The sequence below is a fragment of the Corvus kubaryi genome, unplaced genomic scaffold (assembly GCF_017639235.1).
Source record: "Corvus kubaryi isolate FWS band 111438036 unplaced genomic scaffold, C.kubaryi_AGA036_p1.0 37361, whole genome shotgun sequence".
Classification (NCBI taxonomy): Eukaryota; Metazoa; Chordata; class Aves; order Passeriformes; family Corvidae; genus Corvus; species Corvus kubaryi.
Genome location: NW_024581118.1, coordinates 538,386 through 559,102, shown reverse-complemented (window position 1 = coordinate 559,102; position 20,717 = coordinate 538,386). Strand labels below are relative to the sequence as shown.

Below are 20,717 nucleotides of genomic sequence, written 5' to 3'. Positions count from 1 at the left end.
TCCCTTCTTCTAAAGGCTCCAAAGCAACGAATACGTTATCAATCTGCAGTGTCCAGAGCTTTTATAGATTGCATGTTAGGGACATGAATTCAAGGTATTGCTATTAAAAGCACTTTGGACTGTTTCACTAGAAATCTCTCTGACTTCTAATGAGAATATGCTTTACCTAATGCCAAATGTCCCAGGTCTGGCTTACCAGCTGCATCTGTCTCAGTGTCTCTTCTGATACATTTCAAACACTGGCTATTCTATAATAAAGCATCAATGCAAATTGGTCTATATGTATGTAACCCATATGTGGTTTGTAGCCACAGGAAGTCGTATTTGGGCCAGTCTAATTCAAGGAATTTTGAGGTAGCTGGCTGCTTAAAAAGCATAGTGTTAGCCAGCACTTCAATTCCCTGGGCACAGAACAGATAGCTAGATAGCTAGATGGGATAAAAAAATCAAGTCTCCAAGACTTCCATGGAAGAGTTGGCAACAGTCAACAGTGGTTCACTCAACTGTTGGGAAATAATTGGATGGATTTGAGTTCTTAGAGGTGAAGAAGCAAGTGAAAGGAGATGGATCCACATCAATCTATAGATGAGACAACTTACATCAGCAGGATGTAACCTGTTTTCTACAATGTGGGAAAAAAGTCTAATTTAGAAGAAATCTGCCTCAGAGAGAATTTGTCACCTGACAAACCGAGGGATTATCCCTCTGCCAGAGACAGTTGTCGCAGCTGGAATCTTCTTGTTTGGTGTAGATATGTAGAGGAGGCTGAAACAAATGACTTAAATTGTTTTCTGTGGGACTTAACATCTGCAAAAAGCCATTTCTTCCTCAAAGCTAAAATATTTCACCACAGAGTGGCTCATTGTCCTGTCACAGCAGGATGGAGTCTGGGCTTAAAAAAACCCCACAGGATATACTTTTGGCCACTAATAACGAAGTCAAAATGCATACAGATTTCTTTGGACGTGCACATAAAGTCACACACATTGATAGGTATTGGAATGACACGAATTGTCAGGGTAACTGTTCACCCGAGCTCTCCAAACTTTGCCCCACACTGTGTGTAACTGGGAGTGAGAGATTAAGCTGCACTGACTCCTTTCTCTTCTGTGTGGAAGAACATCTCATGTTGCAGGCATCTGCTGCTCTCCCTTCTTTGTGTTCCACAGCAGCCAGCCAGCACAGGGAGTTGTGTGAGCGAGGGAACGTCACTCTGGAGAACAAATTACTGGCTTTGGGATGCTGCTGGAGGCATTGCATTTGCCCCCAGCAAACCATTATGGCTCTGACGCTGCTCACAAAATAAAAAGAAGGGAGGAGTCTGAAAAGAGCTGAAGGTAGTTCAGATTTCACTGAGGACATCAAGAGCTGCACAGGCTAAAAACACACTCGGAGTTCTGGCAAAGGCAGGCACAGGAGGGGCGTATTTCTGCTGAAATATCGTAAAATCAGAAGGACTGTGACCCAGCTTGAGTGTCCAGTGGATGCAAAAAGCCGGCTTCCAGCCCCACACCAAATATAATTCGGCAGCATTAGTCCCAACCCTCCAAATGTGAGCGGTCCTGTGGGTGGCAGCGGAATTCCGTGCGTGTGGATTGGGCTGGCTCCTGCGAAACTCTAATCACCTCGCACAGGCTGCAAAGCTGCTCCTTCTATTTGGTTAATGAATCCAAGCATAAAAGCAACATGTGGCAAACTAACCATGAAAGAAAAGCCTCATTAATGTATCTAGAAGGACAATTATAAAGGCATCGTGAAGGGCAAACAGGAGGAACATATTTGCACTAATTGTTCAGGAAGATGCATACAAATTGAGAGAGTTTCTCAAATTTTAGTACAGATGATTCTATGACCCCTGGAGATTCTTTATCGAAGTTTCCTAGGATGATCCTTTTTGTGATAGTTTTTGGGAAGTCATCTGATTGGGAAACTGAAACAATGTAATTTGGTGTGGGTGACAAATTAAGTTCTTTAACTAAAGAAGAACAAACATTAACTCTCTCTCTATGTGTGTGTGTGTATATATTTATATATATATACTACCTGGATGCAAGCAATTCACAATGAGGTTATGGATAATTAAACAATTGTTTGCTTGCTAAAGGTTTCCTCCTTTTTAAGTGTTGCAAGCACATAGCCAACAGTAGCACCTGCTCTAAGTGGGTCTGTCCACCTTGGAAAAACTTCCTACCCACAGTAAAACCCAAATACGCTGTGATGGGGCCCTTACAGTTAATTAGAGATTTCATCTTTAAAAGGGTTTAGCCTGCCTAAATCCTATTGACTTCTAGGAGAGCTGTGTACTATGCCCCTTTTAAGATCGTAACCCAATAATTTTAATTGCTGGAACATGTTTTATGTATTTTTATGCTAAATTGCCATCGGTCTATTCATGGGAACATTTCCGTGGTGGGTGAGTCAATGAAGTACAGGGAAAATCTTCCCTGTATTCCCCGTCTTCCAACAAGAGGTGCTGAGAAAGCTGGGGGTGTTCAGCCAGGAGAGGAGAAGGCTCCAGGGAGACCTTAGAGCCCCTTCCAGTACTTGAGAGGGGCTTATAAAAAAGAGAGAGAGTGACTTTTTAAATGGGCAGATAGTGATAAGACAAGGGGAACATCTTTAAACTGACAGAGAGTACATTTCGATCAGATATCAGGAAGAATTTCTTCCCCGTGACGGTGGGGAGGCCCTGGCACAGGGTGCCCAGAGAAGCTGTGGCTGCCCCATCCCTGGCAGTGTCCAAAGCCAGGTTGGACGGGGCTTGGAGCAACCTGGGACAGTGGAAGGTGTCCCTGCCCACGGCAGGGGGTTGGAATGAGATTATTCTTAAGGTCCCTTCCCACCCAAGCCTTTCTATGACTCTACGATATTAATCTTTCAGCTTTGTTCCAGCTGGGACAGTGCATCCCTCCTGCAGCGTGGGATGGGTGTGGGGTGTGCGGCTGCTTCGTGCGGACATCCCGCGGATGTTTGCCAAAAGCTTTCTAATATAAAAGCTCAAAGTTACTTTAATTCCCTACCTGTATGAGAAAGATGAGGGCGATGGATTCAAAGACGTATTCAGAAATGGCAGCATGGGGGCAACTGTGGCGGTTCGTAAGCATCGAAACTAAGGGACGTCTTAGCGTTAGCAGCAACACTCCCAAAGCCTCGTTAAAGCCCAAAACTCGGGTGGAAAACCGTGGGGTTTGCAGCTTTTACTGCGGGTGCTGAGCAGCTGCGCTGATCGCAGCCTCCCGGGAGCCTGGGGAACCGCCCCTGGGGTCGGGGCAGTGCCGGGAGGACTGCTCCCCGAGCGGGGCTCGGCGGGCGGGCGGCGGCCCTGCTCCGCTCCTCCTTCCCCTCCTCCCGCCTCTTCCCTGTCCCTCCTCCTCCCGCGTCCCCCGGGCCGGAGCCCGGACTGCCGGCGGCTCCGGGGCCGTCCCGCGCCCATCATGGCTGCGAGCGCGCCGCTGGTGCTGCTGCTGCTGCTGCCGCTGCTGCGCGGCTGCGGGGCCGCCCCCGAGCCCCCCGAGCCGCCCGAACCGCCGGGCCCCGAGCCGCCCGCGCTGCCCGAGTCGGCGCTGCTGCAGCCCACCGTGCTGCTCGCCATCCTCGCCCGCAACGCCGCGCACACGCTGCCGTACGTCCTGGGCTGCATCGAGAGGCTCAGCTACCCTAAGAGCCGCATCGCGCTCTGGTAAGGGCCGGGGGCGGGGCGGGGAGAGGGGGCTCTGCAGGCAGCCAGGACCGCGGCACTCCGCCCGGGGAGCGCGGAGGGGCAGCGGCAGCTCCCACCCGAGGAGCTGGGACCGGGGCACTCCGCCCCGGGAGTGCGGAGGGGCAGCGGCAGCGCCCACCCGAGGAGCCGGGGCTGGACTGTGGTGGCCGGGAAGAGCTCGCCCCCCGTTCCGGGGTCCCCCCGCATGTCGGGAGCGCGGCGGCTCTGCCGGGAGCCTCAGGGAGATGAGTTATCCTAGCAGAGCTGGCCTGGAGCCTGGGAACATTCACCGCCGGAGCATGTGTCCAAATCCACTGGCACGGAGAACTCCGGCTGGGAGCGTGGGGCCGGCTCCCGGCTGGTAAATCCCGGGCTTTGTGGGAGCTGGTCGGGATGTGCCGGGGCTGGAGAGCGGGCGGGCTGGGTAGGTGCTGGTGGGCGTTGAAAGGAGCATTGTTGCCAGGCTGGAGGCTGGAAGATGGATTCAAAGATGTATTCAGAGATCGCAGCATGGGGGCAGCTGTGGCGGCCAAACGGGGGTCGGGATGGATGGAGGAATTAGAGCAATTTGGGAACTGGTCAATCTGCCTTTGCAAGGGGACAAAGAAAAAAAGTAATCTTTCAACCTGACATAAGTGTTGGGAGGAACAGGATTGCTTGCAAGGATCCCAAACAGATTTTCTTTTAAATTGCGGTGGTGGTGTAAAATAAGAAATGGTGCTGTAGGGCCTGATCAAAAGTTTGCTGAAGTCCGTGGTGAGACTCCGGTTAACTTAAAAAGTCAATACAGTTTAGTTTTACTTTGAACGGGCATGGGGAGGACCTTGTCTCCAGTCACATCACTGAAGTGTCATTAAACAGATGTTTCTGTATGTGCTTCAGGAACATGGCTGTAATTTGTCTGCAAGTACAGGGCTCTGCAGAACATCAGTGCCTGGTATAAGCAGTGCATGGATCTTCTTTGCCTTTTTTTTTTTACCTTCCTTTCGTGTTGCAGGTGTACAAAGTAGGTTGTGCTATCAGGCCAAATTTGGGGTGCCACACAAGTGTAATGTGGAATCACAAGCTGGTGTGTGGCAGTGGGTAAGTCCACATTCCTCTGTATGTAGATCTGTGACTCCTCATTCATTTGTATCAGTAGGAGTTTTGCCAGCTGAGATTTCCTCATAGTAGATGTGTATAAAAACAGATATTATCAGACCCCACATGGCCTCTGATTCAGCTAAGCTCGGTGTTTATAAAAACTTGCGGGAGTTGTAAGTGCATTCCTGATCACCAAAGCAGAGTGCAGCCTGAAATGTCTCTTGCTGTACAAGTGCAAAATAAGTTGGTGGGGGGGGGAGGTGGTTTAAGTCCTGCAGATAATTGGTTGGCTCTACAACTTTTTCAGTACATTACTGGCCTCTGCAATATTGTGTGAAAGTATTTGTGGGGACTTCCTTTAACATAACTTAAAATATGCTAAGGTTTCTATAAGAGATCACTCCCTTTTTAAGAGGATTGCACACAGACACAAGGCATGCCTAAACTGGAAAATGTGCTGATGAAAATGTCAGGATTTATAAAATGAGAATGACTAAAATGTCACAGCCACTGGAAAAGAAGTTCTGAGGATGCTCTGAGTTGCCACAGAGTGAGAGGTACCTGTGGGGTGGCAGTGGTTCCTTGAAGAGGTTTAGTTCTGCTTCCCAATAAGACTTGAGCTTTTCCAGTGCTGGGAGTGTTTCAGGACACAAAGTACCCACTCAGAGCAAGCTCACATACGATATCTATCAAGTCTCTTGAGAACAAGTGAAACCATTCAGTCAATTTCTGGAAGCATCTTGTGTTTCAAACAGAGTCCTTTCAACAGATGAATTCCAAGGTTTACCTGTGTCCCTGTGTTACTGGGATAGCTTGGGGAGGAGGGCAGGGGAGTGGTGTTTGTCAAGGACTTGCATTCCTCCATTGCCATTTATATTTTACTTCAACATTTTCTTGAGTAAGTCAGCATTTTAAAATGCCCAACCGTAGATCTTGAGAATGAAAACTGAAGACATATATCATCTCTCAAGCTCCCATATGCTCTCTCTGCATAGCTGGAGGGCTGAAATTCAGCAGGGGATTCCTCTGATGGATTTCTAGGGGGGAAGCTTTATGAGTGACGGTAAAGATGGGTTAAGAGATAAATTGAGTTTGAAGCAGGCACTGAATTTCCTTTGTGTAGTCTGTATCAATTAATCTCAAACTTTGTTATCCTGATACTGAGCAAAAGATGTGCACTGGACAGCCTTGTGTTCCCTTCGGTCTTAATTATGACTTAATTCTGAAGGTGGTTGTGAGCAGCCTCGGAAGGACTTGCTGGCTACTAATGAGCTGAGCAGGCCATTTGGTCTGGGGCCAGCTGGCAAAGGAACCGAGGCCTTGCAGTTAAACCCTCCCTTTCCTTCTTACTTTCCTCCCTGAGAATGGGGAATTTGCATCGGAACTGCCTCCTGGGCCGGTCCCTGGCCTGTGTTAACCCCAGCTGTCCTCGCCTGGGAGAGCAGGCCAGGTCACCCCACGATTGTGCTGATGACTTCATGGTGGGAATTTCTGTGGGACAGCTCAGGTTTCTGTCGTGGCCCTGCTGAGATTCCCGGGACAGACTTGGCCGTAGGCGGTCTGGGAGCCTTTGGACCCGGCCATCCCAGTGGGAATGGCAGTCTCCCTGCTTTAGCTACAGAACCCGAGCTGGGTCTCCTGTCACCATGGAGGAGCAATGCTGGATGGAACAGTCGTCCCTTCGTGGAGGAGGAAGGGTCACAGCCATCTCCTCCGAGCGCCCAAATACCCAGTGCTGTGGAAAATGGTATGGGGCCCACAGCAGGAGAGAGCCTAAAGAAAAAACCTAGCTGTTGGACTCAAGTCCAGCTTTCTTAGAGCCACAGAGGGTTCTTCTGACATGCTGCTTGTGTGACTGGCCCTGGTGGGGCTGAGTTTCTCCCAGGGCTCCCTGTGCTTCCAGCCCAGCTGGGAAACTTGCAGGGAAGGTGTATGGCATTGTTTGTGCTGGGCTTGGAGAACTGCAAAGGGAGGGAAAGCAATCTTTTATCTTGGACAAAAATGAGCCAGAAGTTACGCAGTCAGCGTGCCCCAACCCTCTTTTTTTAGCAGGCTGAGGTTGTGGTGTTTTATTTTGAGCTTTATCAATGCTGACTGTTTATTTGAGATTGGTCGATTACTGGTACAGAGTGTTTGCTTGTCAGGCAGGTTCATCTTGGCTGCAGTAGACAGCCTAAAAGTGTGTGTATTCAGTTTATCACATTGCCTTACACTTTCCTTAGTCTCAGATTAAGTGATGGTATAGCAAAGAAAGTTGCCTGTAATTTCATCTTCTGCTTCATCCTAGTGGGCCATCTGCTCTTTCATCTCTTAGTAACCTGGGGACTGAATGCCTGCATAAATGAGTTGGTGCTTGGGAGCAATAATTAGGTCCTTTTGTGCTTGAAAATCTGTGCCTGCTTTGGGGATCAGAGTATTTATGTATACTTATATTTCAGAAATGATAATGTGAACGATAGTGAGACAGGTGGAAAGCTGGAATAAATCCCAGCTGAGAGATGAGTGGATAATACTGTAACACAGCTCCAGTGAGGGAATGGTTTCAACTTAAAAGAACTGGTTGTAGCTGAAAATAGAAGCTGATGAGATCAGTATAATAATTATGTTTCATAATTATATATTATTAGTCTGGAACTAGCTGATGATATCTGAACATTTTCTTATTCTTTAATGGTTTAGTTTTCAAATGTGAAAAATTCCACATAGAGGGCAAACTCCAATGAGACGCAGGGATCATTTAAAACTTTAATGGCTGTTACTGCGCACAGGGAAGTGTTGGCTTTCAAACACCCTGTGTTTTCTGTCCTTGTCTCCATTTGAGCAATGAGGTCACTTTAATCTTCATGGTCACTATTAATCACTTAGGAATGCTGAAGTTCCAGTCTGCCGGCTCCGTCTCTCCTGCTTCTGTCCACTGGTGTTTTGCATCCATTTCAGGTGTGCTCACCTGTGCTGTGACTTCCACGTGGCAATATTAAAACACAGGTTTTAGAAATTAACTGACTTTTCCCTTGGCTTGTCATTTAAATTTTAGTGGGATTTATTTTCCTGTTTGTATTTGTAGATATTTTAAATTTATTTAATATGTAGTTTTAATAACAGTCATAGACTAAGTGGGGTCAAGAGTGAGATGGGATTTACACAGCTTTGAAATTGCAATTAAGGTGACGTTCCTGTTGTGCAAGATGTTGCAGACAGTCTTTCTGCCAGAGAACTTGCATTTAGATGACTGCATCAAAAGAAAGAAGAGGAGTAAATACTTCCAATTTCTAGCTGGGGAAGTTGGGGTAGAAGGGTAAAGTAACCTACATGAGATTCTTGAATTTATCAAGACTGGAGATAGAGGAATCAAGAAATGTCAGTTATGAATGCTTCCTTGCTGAGGTCATTTTTACACCAAGGTGTAGTAAAATTACATAAAAATGGAAAACCAGAGAAGGCTAAAGAACTGTTCCCATCCCAATATCCATAATATCCACTTTTTTTTTTTTTTTTTTTGTCCTTTGGGTTTCTCTCCCCCATCTCAGTCTTGGCAAACTGAAGCAAATGACATAATGAAATTGTTCAGTAGAAACATTTGAAGGGAAGTCTAAAATTACTGCTGTGCCTTGCTGAGGTCTGCATGGCAAGACATAAACCACTCTTCAGCTAAAAACTGTGCAGTTCTGCAGAGAAGCCATAAAAGAGGCATGAGCTGTGTGATGGCAATGTGCAGGGTAGCAGGAGTTTCTTTATTTTTCCCTGCTGTGGTCACAAATTGCCAGATTCTGATGCTTTTTTGATGTCATTAAAGAGCACCTTGTCCTATACTTTATGTTAGGCTCTACTAGACAGCAGTGTGGATATTGGGATAAAAGAAGAAAGGCAAAAATCAATTCAGCATCACTATAAAATGAATAAATAACCCTCCAGAGGTACAGGGATAATACCGTAAAACTGGTATCTTGAAATGTGTAGGAGTTCTGTGACACTAGTGAGCATAGTACACTGTGTTTGTTTAATTATTTTTTAATATCTGAATCCTACATACTATGTATCTCTGAAAATACAACCATTTATTTTGGCTGTTGTCTTTTGGCACCCACCTTTTGAGACAGGGGTCTACCCTGTTATCTGTGTGTCTGTCCCTTGTGTCATAGGCTGCCTGGTGCCTTGTAGTGATGCCTGAAGTGACCACCTAAAAACAGAGACTAGACAAAAAAAAGAGAATAAAAGGAGGTATTTATTTGAAGGACCTTCAAAGGTACACTTCAGGCAGGCAAAAGGCTACATCCAAGATGGACGCTGGGTCTTCACACTTTTATAAGTTTGGTCCATTTGCACATCAGGGTTAATTCTCCAATTATAACTTCAGTTAATGATGTAACTACCCCAAGTTTGCCCTCCTCTTCAGCGGCCTTAGTTTACATATTTTGGGGCCTGGCGAAATAAGGTGTCCTTGGAGAGTAAACCTAGAGAGGCTTTGTTATGTCCAACCAGCATGAGAGAACAGCAGCTAGCAGGCTACAAGAAACTTCAGAGTTACACACTAGGCAGTGCAGGACTTGAAAAATAGAAAAGTTAAAACCTAAGGCATCAGTAGTGCAGGTGGTGGGTTTAGAGACTGGAATCCAATAAAATAATGTGTTGCCCCAAAGAAACAGTGGGACAGAGTTCAAAAGCAGAGGCTGTTGTTTATGATAAGCCGTTGGATGTTTTCAAAGGTCAGGGAGATCTAGTTTTCAGGGTGTTTTGTCTTTTTTAATGTGTACAAAGTAGGGATAAAAAGACCTCAAGGAGTCATCTGGTTCACTCCTGCCCAGGGCAGGATCCCACTTCATCCCTGACGTGTCTTTCCCGCAGGGTTGGGATTCCTCATCCGGTCCAGGCTGCCCAGGTTGTGCTCTGGGCTGCCTTCTGAACCATCTTTAGGTATGGGGAAGGTGGGAGGCAGCTGTGGGAAGGTATCCAAGGACCAGCTGGAATCTATATTGGCTGTTAAGTGCTCCTGTTAATTTGCCCCTAAAAAAAAAGGGGGGGAGGGGGCAATTTCACTTGTATTTGGCACACCAGCTATTTCAGCTCCTTATTTCTGGTGAATCTGGAAGTAGGGATCAGTTAGGTCTGATCCAGGGGGAAGCCTCCCCAGTTCCTGCTGTCATCTTCATATTACAGGGACAAAGCCTTCTCCCCTTCCCCAGTGCTTCTCCAGCTGAACTATGCATGGATCTCCTAGGATGGTTAGTGCTGGAAGGCACCTCCAAAGGCTGGCTTGTTCCTGCTCAAAGCCAGCCCTGGTGAAGGCTGCCTAGTACTGTTTCAGTTCAGGTTTTTAACGTCTGTAGGGATGGAGACTCTACAATCCCCAGGCATCTTGTCACTGTCAAGAACTGTCTTGGAAATTCACGTGGGCTGAGGGTGGCAGACCTATGGGACAAAGGCTGCTGTTCCAGCCGCTTTTTCTTCTTTCTCTTTTGCATTTCCTGTTAAGTGGAACACATCATCTTTTCAGAAAGCTGCCTGGTCACTGCCCATCAGATTCCTGAGGAAGAGACCCCAGGTGTTTGAATGCAGCTGGAGAGGGGTCAATCCCTGGGAGGTTTGGCAGGGCCCTTCCTGAGGAGAGCAAAACAGGGATTTGTGCTGAATCAGAGACTGAAGGGCTTTTTTGATCTCTTATGTAAATTATCACACACCTGCAGTTATTCATCTGAGTCCCCTGGGACTGAAACTCTTCGTGCACTGAGTCAGGATTCTCTAAAAACAGGTCTGTGATGCACATGGTGTGCAGAACGTTGCCCAGCACTGCTGCCATCTCTCGTCCCAGAAGGCTCCCTGGAGCACCATCTGGGCTACAGGGTCAAGAGAGGACTGAGGTGATGTGGGGTGCTGTCTGTCAGAACCTGGAATTTCCTTCCTGTGGGGTGATGTCTCAGACTTCGTATTATTGCAGTTTATTTCTGTGCATCTCATTTCCTTTATTCTGGTGGTATTCATCATGCATGTTGATGGTGCTCATGGCCAAGGGTGGATTACAGCTAAATGGGGCCCACATGCACCAAAATTTCAGGGTAAAGAAAGACAGGAATAAGAAAATTTTTGGTGTTCTCTATGAGGTGGATTTTTTTCCCTCTTCTGTAAAATGACTAGCTCTTTCATAAAGGCATGTGGCACTGCTAATAGGCTCAACAGTGAAGAAAAACGCAATTCTCTTTTCCTTTTTTTTGTGTACAATTTGCCTCATACAGTGCCTGAATCCAGTTTTTAAGCATGAAATGATTCGTTTTGGTTGTGTGTGCAGGCACATGCATTTGTCTATATATCTGTATCTGGTGTCCTTGGGCCAGAGCACGTTTGTTGCTGTAAAATGACTCCAGTTTTCTTTCTGGAAAAGTTGACAGGAGCCTAACAATATGTTGATTATAAACTTCTTCCATCTGACTATGGATCTGATATATGCTTTCAAATGGAGTTCAGTCACCAAAGTTTTATGTGAACTACTTTTGGTTGTGATAAATTTTTGCAACATAACACATTGTTCCTCTTCTTGACATGATGTGGCTCTGGCTAAATTTTGTACTGGAGACTGAATTCGCTGCAGAGGACTGAAATTATGTTAATGGCCTATAAAGCAGAATTTCTTCTATTTCTTTGGGAGAAGTGGTTGCTTATTTGAGGTAGCTGTTACACATTTCGGGAGCACATTTCGGGAAGTGAAATCTCCTTACTCAGGAGTGAAGGCTGGTGTGTCTTCTGCTTTCATTCTGACCAACTATTTAAGTAGTCAGTATGTTTTTTCCCCCTTATTAACATGTAACTGACTGTAGAATCAGGTAAAACAGCATGAAAGCTGATAGTGTTGTTTTGGGGTGGGAATATGTCTTCACCAAAGTCTGCCCTTGCTCTTCTTCATTTATTAAAACATGAATGTTGATGAGATCTTTGTATCATCCATGCTGCCTGAGTGGTTGTAATACATGGAATGAATAGATTTCCAGTTATTTACCTTTCATTCTGTCTGGATGGACTGATAGGAATGACACACCTGTTCTAAAGATAAGCAGATCTTGATCTGGACCAGGATTTTGAGGCTCTCCCCCCTGGAGCTCATGAGGATCTAAGTTCATGCTGAAGCAGAAGATAGTGGGAGTCCCTGTGAGCTACAGTGCTGTGGTAGGGTTCATTTAAGCTTTTTCACATTAGTTTTGTAAGGCTTCAGCTCCAAAACGGAATTGTTTGTTGTTGATTTTTTGTTTTGTTTTGGTTTTTTTGAAACATTTTTCCTGAAAGGAAGAAAAACATGATTTATATTTATGCTGCTTTTTCTCCTTTCCCCACACAGGGTACAGGCTTCCCTTGATTCTAAAAGGATTGTTTGCTTAGTTTTGCACTTTGATCTCTCTGCAGAGGGAAGGTTATGTGTGGCTGCTGCCTGGCTTGAATTTTGCCCAGTGGCAACAGTGAGGTTGCATTAACACTGAAGGGTTAGTTTATAGCCTGAAGCTGATAGCAGGTGCTTTATCTCTTCAGTTAGCAGGTCAGAACCTTGGTTTTGCTGCTGGCTCAACAGCTGCTCTTAAAATGGGTGCTGTGTTGTACCTTTGGGGGTAGAATGAGAATTTAAGGTTGTTTGAGTTATTTCCTTAATACTTTCAATCATTCTTGTTCTTACAAGGTACTTGGGAAAATTCAAGGTCAGGTTGGATGGGGCTCTGAGCAACCTGGTCTGGTTGAAGATGTCTCTATTCATTGCAGGGAGGTTGGACTGGGTGACATTTAAAGGACCCTTCTCACCCAAACCATTTCAAGATTGGAGGAAAAGGCTGTTTTCCAGCATTCCTACTTTGAACTGCTAATTGTGACAAGGAAGGTAAATGTTAAAACTATGACAAATGCAAACCCTTTGTTGGTTTTTTTTCCGTTGGTTGGTTGGTTTTTTCCTCTGTTTTTTAGCTCACATACGTGAATTATTCCCTACCAGACTTCAGCCAAGTGAACTTAAGCAAGTTCCTGTAGTTGGACTGCTGTATCATTAGATAACCAAAAGCCTGCTTCAGGCAAGCTGTAAAAAGATGTTAGCTAGGAATTGTGATTTTAGAAGGAAGAGCTGTGAGAAACCTGTTCTGTTCCCACAGTTTATGTCTAGGAAGCAAAGAGGAACCTGACCTGTAAAGCTTTGCAGCAAGACTCTTCTCTCTCCGTCAATCATCAGCCCTCCCCAGTTCATGTGAGGAAGCAGGAATGTTACTTCCTCTTTGCAATAAAAAGAAAACCAGAAAAACAAAGTAAGTGAGATTGAAATGTGGTTCAGTGTGTGCTGCAGGAGCAGAGCAGGTGCTGAGCTCTGTCCTTGGCTGCACTGCCCCAGGGAGCTGTTTTCCCTTTTTTTTTGGGGTGTTCCACAGTGTGTCCTTAGCCTCTGCACATTAATGCTGTGAGCCCCCCTTGAGGTTCATTGAGGGTGTGTTTTTACTCTTGCAAATTCTTCTTCTTAAATGAAGACAACGAATACATTCCTGCTGTCTAACCAGAACTTGTAGTTAACACCATGACCCATAAAGACAATGACAAAAATATTTACAATTCAGTGAAAAGCACAGCAGTTACATGCAAAAGTCACTACACTAGACTAACAAAAATCCTTATTTAAAAAAAGACATTGAAAGATATGTCGGCATAGGAACTGCGTGATTAAGGTAAAGATTTGTGTTTTCATTTTGGAAAAACAGTAAAAGGCAAGCTATTTCACTTTTCTGTAAACTGAAGAATTAAAAGGAGTTCAGGTGTCTTCAGGAACTGCTGGCCTGCATTTTATTTGTCCTTAATTCTTGGCTAGAATTACCAGCAGGAGGAATAGCTATAATAGCTTGAGGTTAGCTTTCAGGCTTGGAAATCTAAATATTCAAGGATCTGTTTTACTGATGCTTTGTACCGGCTTAAAAAGTCAGGAGGAGGAGTGGTGTCAGTAGGGAGCAAGGTTGTATAATCTCCGCTGTTATGGACATGATCTTTTGCTGTCCAAGGGATTAAACTGAAGTTAGGTCTTGGGAGTGGGAAGACTTTGAGAACTTCAGTTACTTCTGCAGATCCTACAGATGGAGAAAAGGGACGATGGTAGTGGAGCGTCTGATATGGCCTTCTGATGCTCCTGGATTGAACTGGGGTTCCTTAGTGGGTTGTGGTGAGGAGTAAGATTTGGAGATCTGAATTTTCTGCAGGATCCTGCATGCTGGCAGAGTTGGGAAGCAGATTGGTGTTGACTTGGCTGGATGGCATTTTTTTCTCTGTTAGTGTGTTCAGAGGGTTTCTGGAAGTACTTTAGCTAGAGTTCTGTACTTTTAGTGCCAGGAACTTGATAGCTTCTCTAGTTTGGCTTGGCTCCAACTCCTTCACTTTCAGGCAGAGGTGTGATGTTGGTAGAGGTGAATCCTTTCCATTCACAGGACAGCTTAGGTGAGGGTTGGGGTTGGGAGTTCCAAGCTGCTGCAGACTGAGATATAAGCAGGTTATTCAGGCCCTGGAGGTTTAGAAAAGCCAGCTGCTGGTAGGGACCAAGCATTCCATGTACCCTGTGCTGTTTGTATCTGGTTTAGCATAACCAGTTCTTGGAACAACAGAGCAGTAGCCCAGTACTTTGCTCAGTTTTCCCAGTCTTACTCCTTTAGCATTACTTGACTCACTCACATAAATCAGTGTCTGGATGCTGCTGGTGTTTGCTCCAGATTATATGTGCTCCTTCATTACGAAGCTCTGGATGGGGTTCCCATTTATTTGTCTCTGAGATGGGCTCCAGGGTTTTGGAGAAGCCTACCCAGACTCTTGTAAATTGGTTAGTAGAGAATAATAATTGCTTTTGGGTCTTTTGCCTCCTCAAGTATTTTCTTCCTCCAGCTTGTCAGAGACTTTGGTTGCACTCATTTTTCAAAACACCACTCTGAAGTAAGTTCAGTGTGTGTGACTGGAATGTGAGAATGTCACTGCTGCTAAATACTGTCTCTTAATTTATGATTTCTTTTTAATTCAATTTTTTTACTTGAAGCAGGATTTAAATGGAAATTATCATTAAGTAACTGAATGTGTTTGTGGTACATGTTTTATCACTCTTAACATACACTCGCTCCCCCTTCTCCCTTTATTTCTCACACAAACAAGATACTGCTTCCACAAAAACTTTTGTCAATGAGATGTTATTTCAGACTAGTGAGCTCATGGCTGTCTGCTGGCAGAACTCTGCTCTGACTTCATACAAATGAAGGCTGCTGCCAGGATTTTTTGCCTAATACCTGAGCCTTGAAGGAAGCTCTGTTTCACAGAGCAAGAATTAAGCTGCTGTCAGTGGTGCTTCCAACAGCTTTGCCTACAAACTTCCCATTGGCTTTTTGGATGAGCCCGCTTTCATATACGTGGTGCAGATTTAAGGGGGGAGGAATATGTGTTCAGGGCTAGGCTGGGGCTAAGCAGGGTTTCTTTCCTACACTCACCAATTCATTGTGCAGTGGTGTTGGTTGATTCTACCTGTGGAGAGCTTCAGCCACCTTCAGGTTTGCTCTGTTGCTCTATTGCAAGGTGGAGAACTTGTTGCTGCACATGGATCAGAATCACAGATTACAGCCAGAATAAAGTCAGTGTCCCTCAGAGATCTGCTTCAGATCTTTTACATCTTAAGTAGACTGAGATCTCCAAGAAGAAATGATGGTGTGTTACATTTCCCAGCAGTAATCGCCCACCTGACAAAGCTGACCAGGCTCCTGTTGCTCCTGCAGATGTGTGGCTTGTTGGGTACTACAAAGACATCTTTGGGACAACCCAGAGGTTAAGGAAAACATCTGGTTCTAATAGTTCGGACACATAGCTGGACCAAACCTCCAGCCTTTCCTGCTCAGGAGGATGTATTTCTTCCAGGTCTCCTGACCCAACAAAGGTATATTTCTTCCAGTTCTGTGCTGGTATAGAAGTTAAGAATATACTTAGAAGAAACCAAAATAAAGAGCCCAAACCCCTGGATTCCAGCTCATTAGATCTTGTATTGGGTTACATGATCTGAAGAGGTTAATGAACCTCCTCAAAACAAAGGTTCTACCCAACTGCAGCCGCTGATAAACTGGCAGAAGTTTAAGAGCAGAATGATTTCTTGAAGGAGACAGAATTCAGTTTTTCCATTAACTATCTTTATTTCGTGTATTTAAGAAATCCCTCTAGTGGCTTGGTGCTTCTATGGCATATCAGCTGTTCCCTAGCAGCTGATGTTGCACATCAGTTGCTGCTATTGTGTGGATTTGAGATGGAGCTGTTGAGGGATTATTTGAAAGGCTTCAGAAGAAGGATCTGAGATGGTTTCAGATGAAAATAATTAAAAAAAAAAAAAAGGTACTGGTGTTTCGGTTATTTGGGTTTTGGGGTTTTTTTTGATTCGGAATGGGGTTTGGTGGGGGTTTTTTTGGTGGGTTTTTGGTTTGGTTTTTTTTTGGTTGGTTGGTTTTTTGGTGAGTTTTTGTTTTTGTGGGGTTTTTTTGAGTCAAGCAGGTGATGCTAAATCTCTGAATTCCATATGGGGCCATTAGGTGATGCTTTGCCTGCACTGTACAGTAGGTAATATTAAATGATCTATTGAACACCTTTGAACATAACTCCTAAAAAACTTAATAGCTTGAGCAAACAAAGTAAGCCATTAGATTTCAATTTGTCTGCTGATACATCACATCTCTGTGTAAACCCTAAAGTCTTCGAAGACAGTCTATGTTATTTTGTATGGGGCGGGTGCATATTTTGTAATATATAAGAAGTTGTGGCATATTATCTGCTATTCCCTGTGAAGTGCAGAGATTGGGGTTAGGATGGCATTTATCCCTGGCAGAGGGAGAGCCTGGAACTAGATTCCTGCATGCTCAGCAGAGGGACTCTGGGTTCCTTGAGGCTGGACGTTCTCTGCTCTTTCAGCCCTGCCACAGCAATGCCTTGTGCTGAGATATTCCAAAAACCCAGTTTTCCAGCCTTTGAAATTGCCTCAGAACCCCAGGGAACTGAAATGTCCAGGCCTGGGAATGCTGCTGGACAAGCACGGTGATGCATGCGAGGGCTCGTGGGCCAGAACATGTCCCTGACTTGTCCCTGTCCCCTGAGGGGACGGTCGAGTCCAACACCTGCAGATGTGCTGGGGGTGGAACACACTTTATCTTGTGCACTTCATCCCCTGGAATAGAGATAGCTAAAATGGGAATCTTTCCCATTGGAAAAAGGCATGGTTAGGAACCATGCTCTGCAGAATACAGGCACGTGTGTTTTGTGGGGCTTCCAGTTACCCAGTTTCCTAGGGACTGGCTACTGAAAGACCCGAGTGCCCATTTCCTCTCTTTATTTACATCAGTGATGTAAATTTACAGGCAGTGATGGGGGAAAAAACTATCTATCCTCAAACTGTGTATTTGTGGTCAGGATTAAACCTTAGAGAGATAAAATAAATTGTGCATTTGCATTCTTCTCCACACCACACTTGCTTATGCAGCCTTCAGTGCTTAGCTCTCCCAGAGATTTGCCCATCTTCAGTGGGTGCTCCCTGAGATTTTTCCCTCTCCAGTGATTGCTCCCTGAAATCCACACAAAGAGAACAGACCAGCAGAAGGGAGAATTGTGATGTTGTGTACTGCAGAGGAAGCAATCTCATCCTCTAAGTGTCCCTCTGTTTTCATGATCCCATTTCCTTAGCTGGGAAATGTACAGCATTACTTACAGAGGGCTGCAGAGCCTTTAGCTTGCAAGATTAGAGTTAAGACCTCACTGTTTTTCTTTGTCCTCTCTTCAGAGTTAAGTCAGCCATCAGCACAGCACCAGTTTTCCATCAATTTGAGTCCAGAGTCAGTCTTTTCCAAGAGAGGATGTGTTCTGACTCTGGCATCCATAGTATGTCTCATGTGTTGACCCCACAGCAGCCATGTGTCCAGCACGTGTGTCCATAGGAGAAGCCGTGTCGATTTCTGTATCCCTGAGTGAAACATGAGATCACAAATGGAAGAGGTTCAGATCCAGAAATTTTAGCTAGCCCAAAGTATTTGGAATTTAAAGTAGAAATACTTTGCTTTTAAATTTTTTTCTTCTCTCCAGTGCTAGTACTTCACTGCTTTAAAACCCTAAACCCTAAAAATCAAGAACCCCATATCCAAAAGCCCAGAGTGGGTTATTTTTCAGTGCTGAAGGCAAAATGCTTGGATGGGAAGAGAGAGATTTTGCCTGTGAGCTTGTGAGAGTTTCTTAAAAGCAACACAGAGGAAAAGTTGTTCTTGAGATTGCCATGGCCACAAATTTACCACTAGTCTGACAAGTACTCTGTGGATGCACTAAGTAAACTGCTCTACAAAAGCTGGATATCTGTAGTTCATTTCAGTCTGTATTTTGGAAGGAGTGTGAGCTTATTTTATCATTCCCAGCCCTGATACCCACTCCTTTTTTTGTGACTTGTGAAAATCCATTAATCTCTTTGGTTTTGTTTCCCTTTCTGTAAAATGAAGCTATAGTGCTGACTCAGGGCAAGGTTGAGACCCTTGCTGTGGGTTTTGGGGACCTTCTGGGCATGGCCTCTGACCTCTGTGATTCACATCACCTCATTCCCAGAGGTATGTTGCAGATGAGTACACTTAGCCATTCAAAGCAAGAACACTGCAAAATCTGTCTGGAAAAACTTGAGATAAATTCATTATTTCATGCTAGCAGCATGGTGTTTGTTGTGTTTTCCCTCCCCCCTTATTCAGAATCCTGTCAGCATATGAGGTTGTCACCTTTTCAGCTGTTTCTTCATCTGAAATGGGATGGGCAAAGTTACATCCAGGAAAACTGTCGACTTCGTCTGTAAATGCTGAATATATTTTTTCCTGCTTGGCTGCAGTGGTTGTTTTTCTATTCTCTTAATTATGTATAAAATATTTTCAGCCATTTTCCAGCAAATATGACATAATCCATTTATTTTCAAGTAGTGTACCATTCCGTGCAATTCAGAGAATCTCTGTTTTCCAGGGTAACTGGCTACTTGAGGAAAATTAAGCCAGAATTATGAAGTCTCAAGTTCCATGCTGGCTTCAGCAAAGTCTAACTCTAAAATAACTCACTGATGACTCTAAGTGTTAGTTTAGTGTTGGTGAAAGCAAAGTTTGGCATAAACTCCTTTATGCCAAGTGAAACCTGTGCCAGGGAGAGGGTAATGAAACCTGCTGTGTTTGTGTGCTGTGAATTTGCAGTGGAGCAGGGGAAATGTCTGGTCTGATGTTGTTAAATACTCTGTGTTGTAGGTGTGTCTTGTAGATTCACTGGGATTATGCTTTGGTCGGGTTATTAAACTGCTGATTCTGAGAGGGAAGAAAGAGCTGGTTGGATCTCCAGTGTTGATACTTTAGTTCTGCTTTTTTGTTGCTGATTCCTTGATCCCAGGATATGGGAGGTTAAATGAGTTATTTCTGGCTGGGTTACTTTTCAAGGGTATTGTCTGAAGCTCTGAATATCCTTGAAAAGGCAAAAATCTGATATTCTGGAGTCTGTGACTAACTTGGATGCTTTATCTTCTGGCTGTGCCACTTGGTGGAGTGTGGGTGGAACAAACTGCACCCTGAGCATCACCCTGGCTGGTGCCTCGCACAGCCTCTGTGTGCTTGGGTGGTGGGGGGGACCAGGCTTTGTGCAGGTGGTGAAGAGGAGGGTCTGCAAATTGCTTGGAAGATGGACACACGGGGAAAGTCAGGCCTCAAGCATCAAACTCAGTTTAACAGTGCAGTGAAGATATGATGTGCTGAAGAGACTGAGCTTCCTGGAGGCATTGAAGTGCTTGGAAACAGGGTCTGATTTAATTAAATCCATGAAGGGGACATGAGTAAGTCCCTAAAGCCTGGGTGGTGAGTGCAGTGTTATGCAAGATCACAGAAAGTGACCTTAAAGCTTGTCCAGTCCCACCCCCTGCCGTGGGCAGGGACACCTTCCACTGTCCCAGGTTGCTCCAAGCCCTGTCCAGCCTGGCTTTGGACACTTCCAGGGATCCAGGGGCAGCCACAGCTTCTCTGGGCACCCTGTGCCAGGGCCTCCCCATCCTCACAGGGAAAACTTCCTTCCCAATATCCCATCTAACCCTTCCTTCTGTCAGCATGAAGCCATTCCCCTTGTTCTGTCACTCCAGGCCCCTGTCCAAAGTCCTTCTCCAGCTCTTCTGTAGGTGTTCTCCACTAGAATGACAGCCTGGCTCCCAAACTGTCTCCTCCTATGGTTATCCTGTGGATTGGGAAAACCTCTTCCCTGCTGTAGAGGTGAAAGCTCTGCAGCCATTTGCCATTTTATCATTCAGAGACAGTGGCAAACCAGTTGGGACCATGCTGAGCATTTGATTTACTTAGTTTTCTTGCATTACCTTTTCTGTATGGTTCTTTTTAATGTTAGTGCCAACTGTAAAGCTGGTGCATGTGTCTTGACTTAAAGACAGATTGTCTTGATCTGCACCTTCCAGATCATATGGCAGGCAGCAGCATCCTGGGATATGTGTTTTGTGGACAATATTAGCTTCAGGTGGCTCCCACCAGCAGCAGCACCTTGGATATCTTTGGATGAACCTGGAGGGAGCATGGATGGATTTCATGCCTCTGTCTTTCCAGGAGCAACTGGTACATGGCTAACTTCTGCTACTGTGTTTTGAAGTTTCTTTACTTGTTTTTGAGAGTGTGTGTCAGATTGAAAAGTGTTTTTAAAGCAGAAATTCTTCTCCTTTGCTGGAGAGAGGTGTTAGCCCTGTGACTTCGAGGAAAGCCAGGTTGGACAGGGCTTGGAGCAACCTGGTCTAGTGGAAGGTGTCCCTGCCCATGGCAAGGGGTGACAGTGACTGGGCTTTAAGATCCCTTCCAACCCAGGCCATTTAGGATTCTCTGGCTTCCCATCAGCCACACGCCTGAGTGACTTAAGAACATGCCTCAGCAGGTGGCGGTGTTCAGTG

General features: G+C 45.2%; 1 protein-coding gene across 2 annotated transcripts in view; it reads left to right on the top strand.

Annotated features, from left to right (window-relative positions):
• The first annotated feature begins 3,383 nt into the window (after window positions 1-3,383).
• The window catches only part of COLGALT2 (collagen beta(1-O)galactosyltransferase 2), a 47,728-nt gene continuing 30,394 nt past the window's right edge, over window positions 3,384-20,717 (top strand). Inside the window, exon 1 of one of the 2 annotated variants that reach the window (XM_042033962.1) lies at window positions 3,384-3,679. In XM_042033962.1, coding sequence (XP_041889896.1) covers window positions 3,435-3,679 — 245 coding nt within the window. In that variant the 5' untranslated portion in view covers window positions 3,384-3,434. The remainder of the gene's footprint in view (window positions 3,680-20,717) is intronic. The other variant, XM_042033961.1, reaches the window with a different exon arrangement.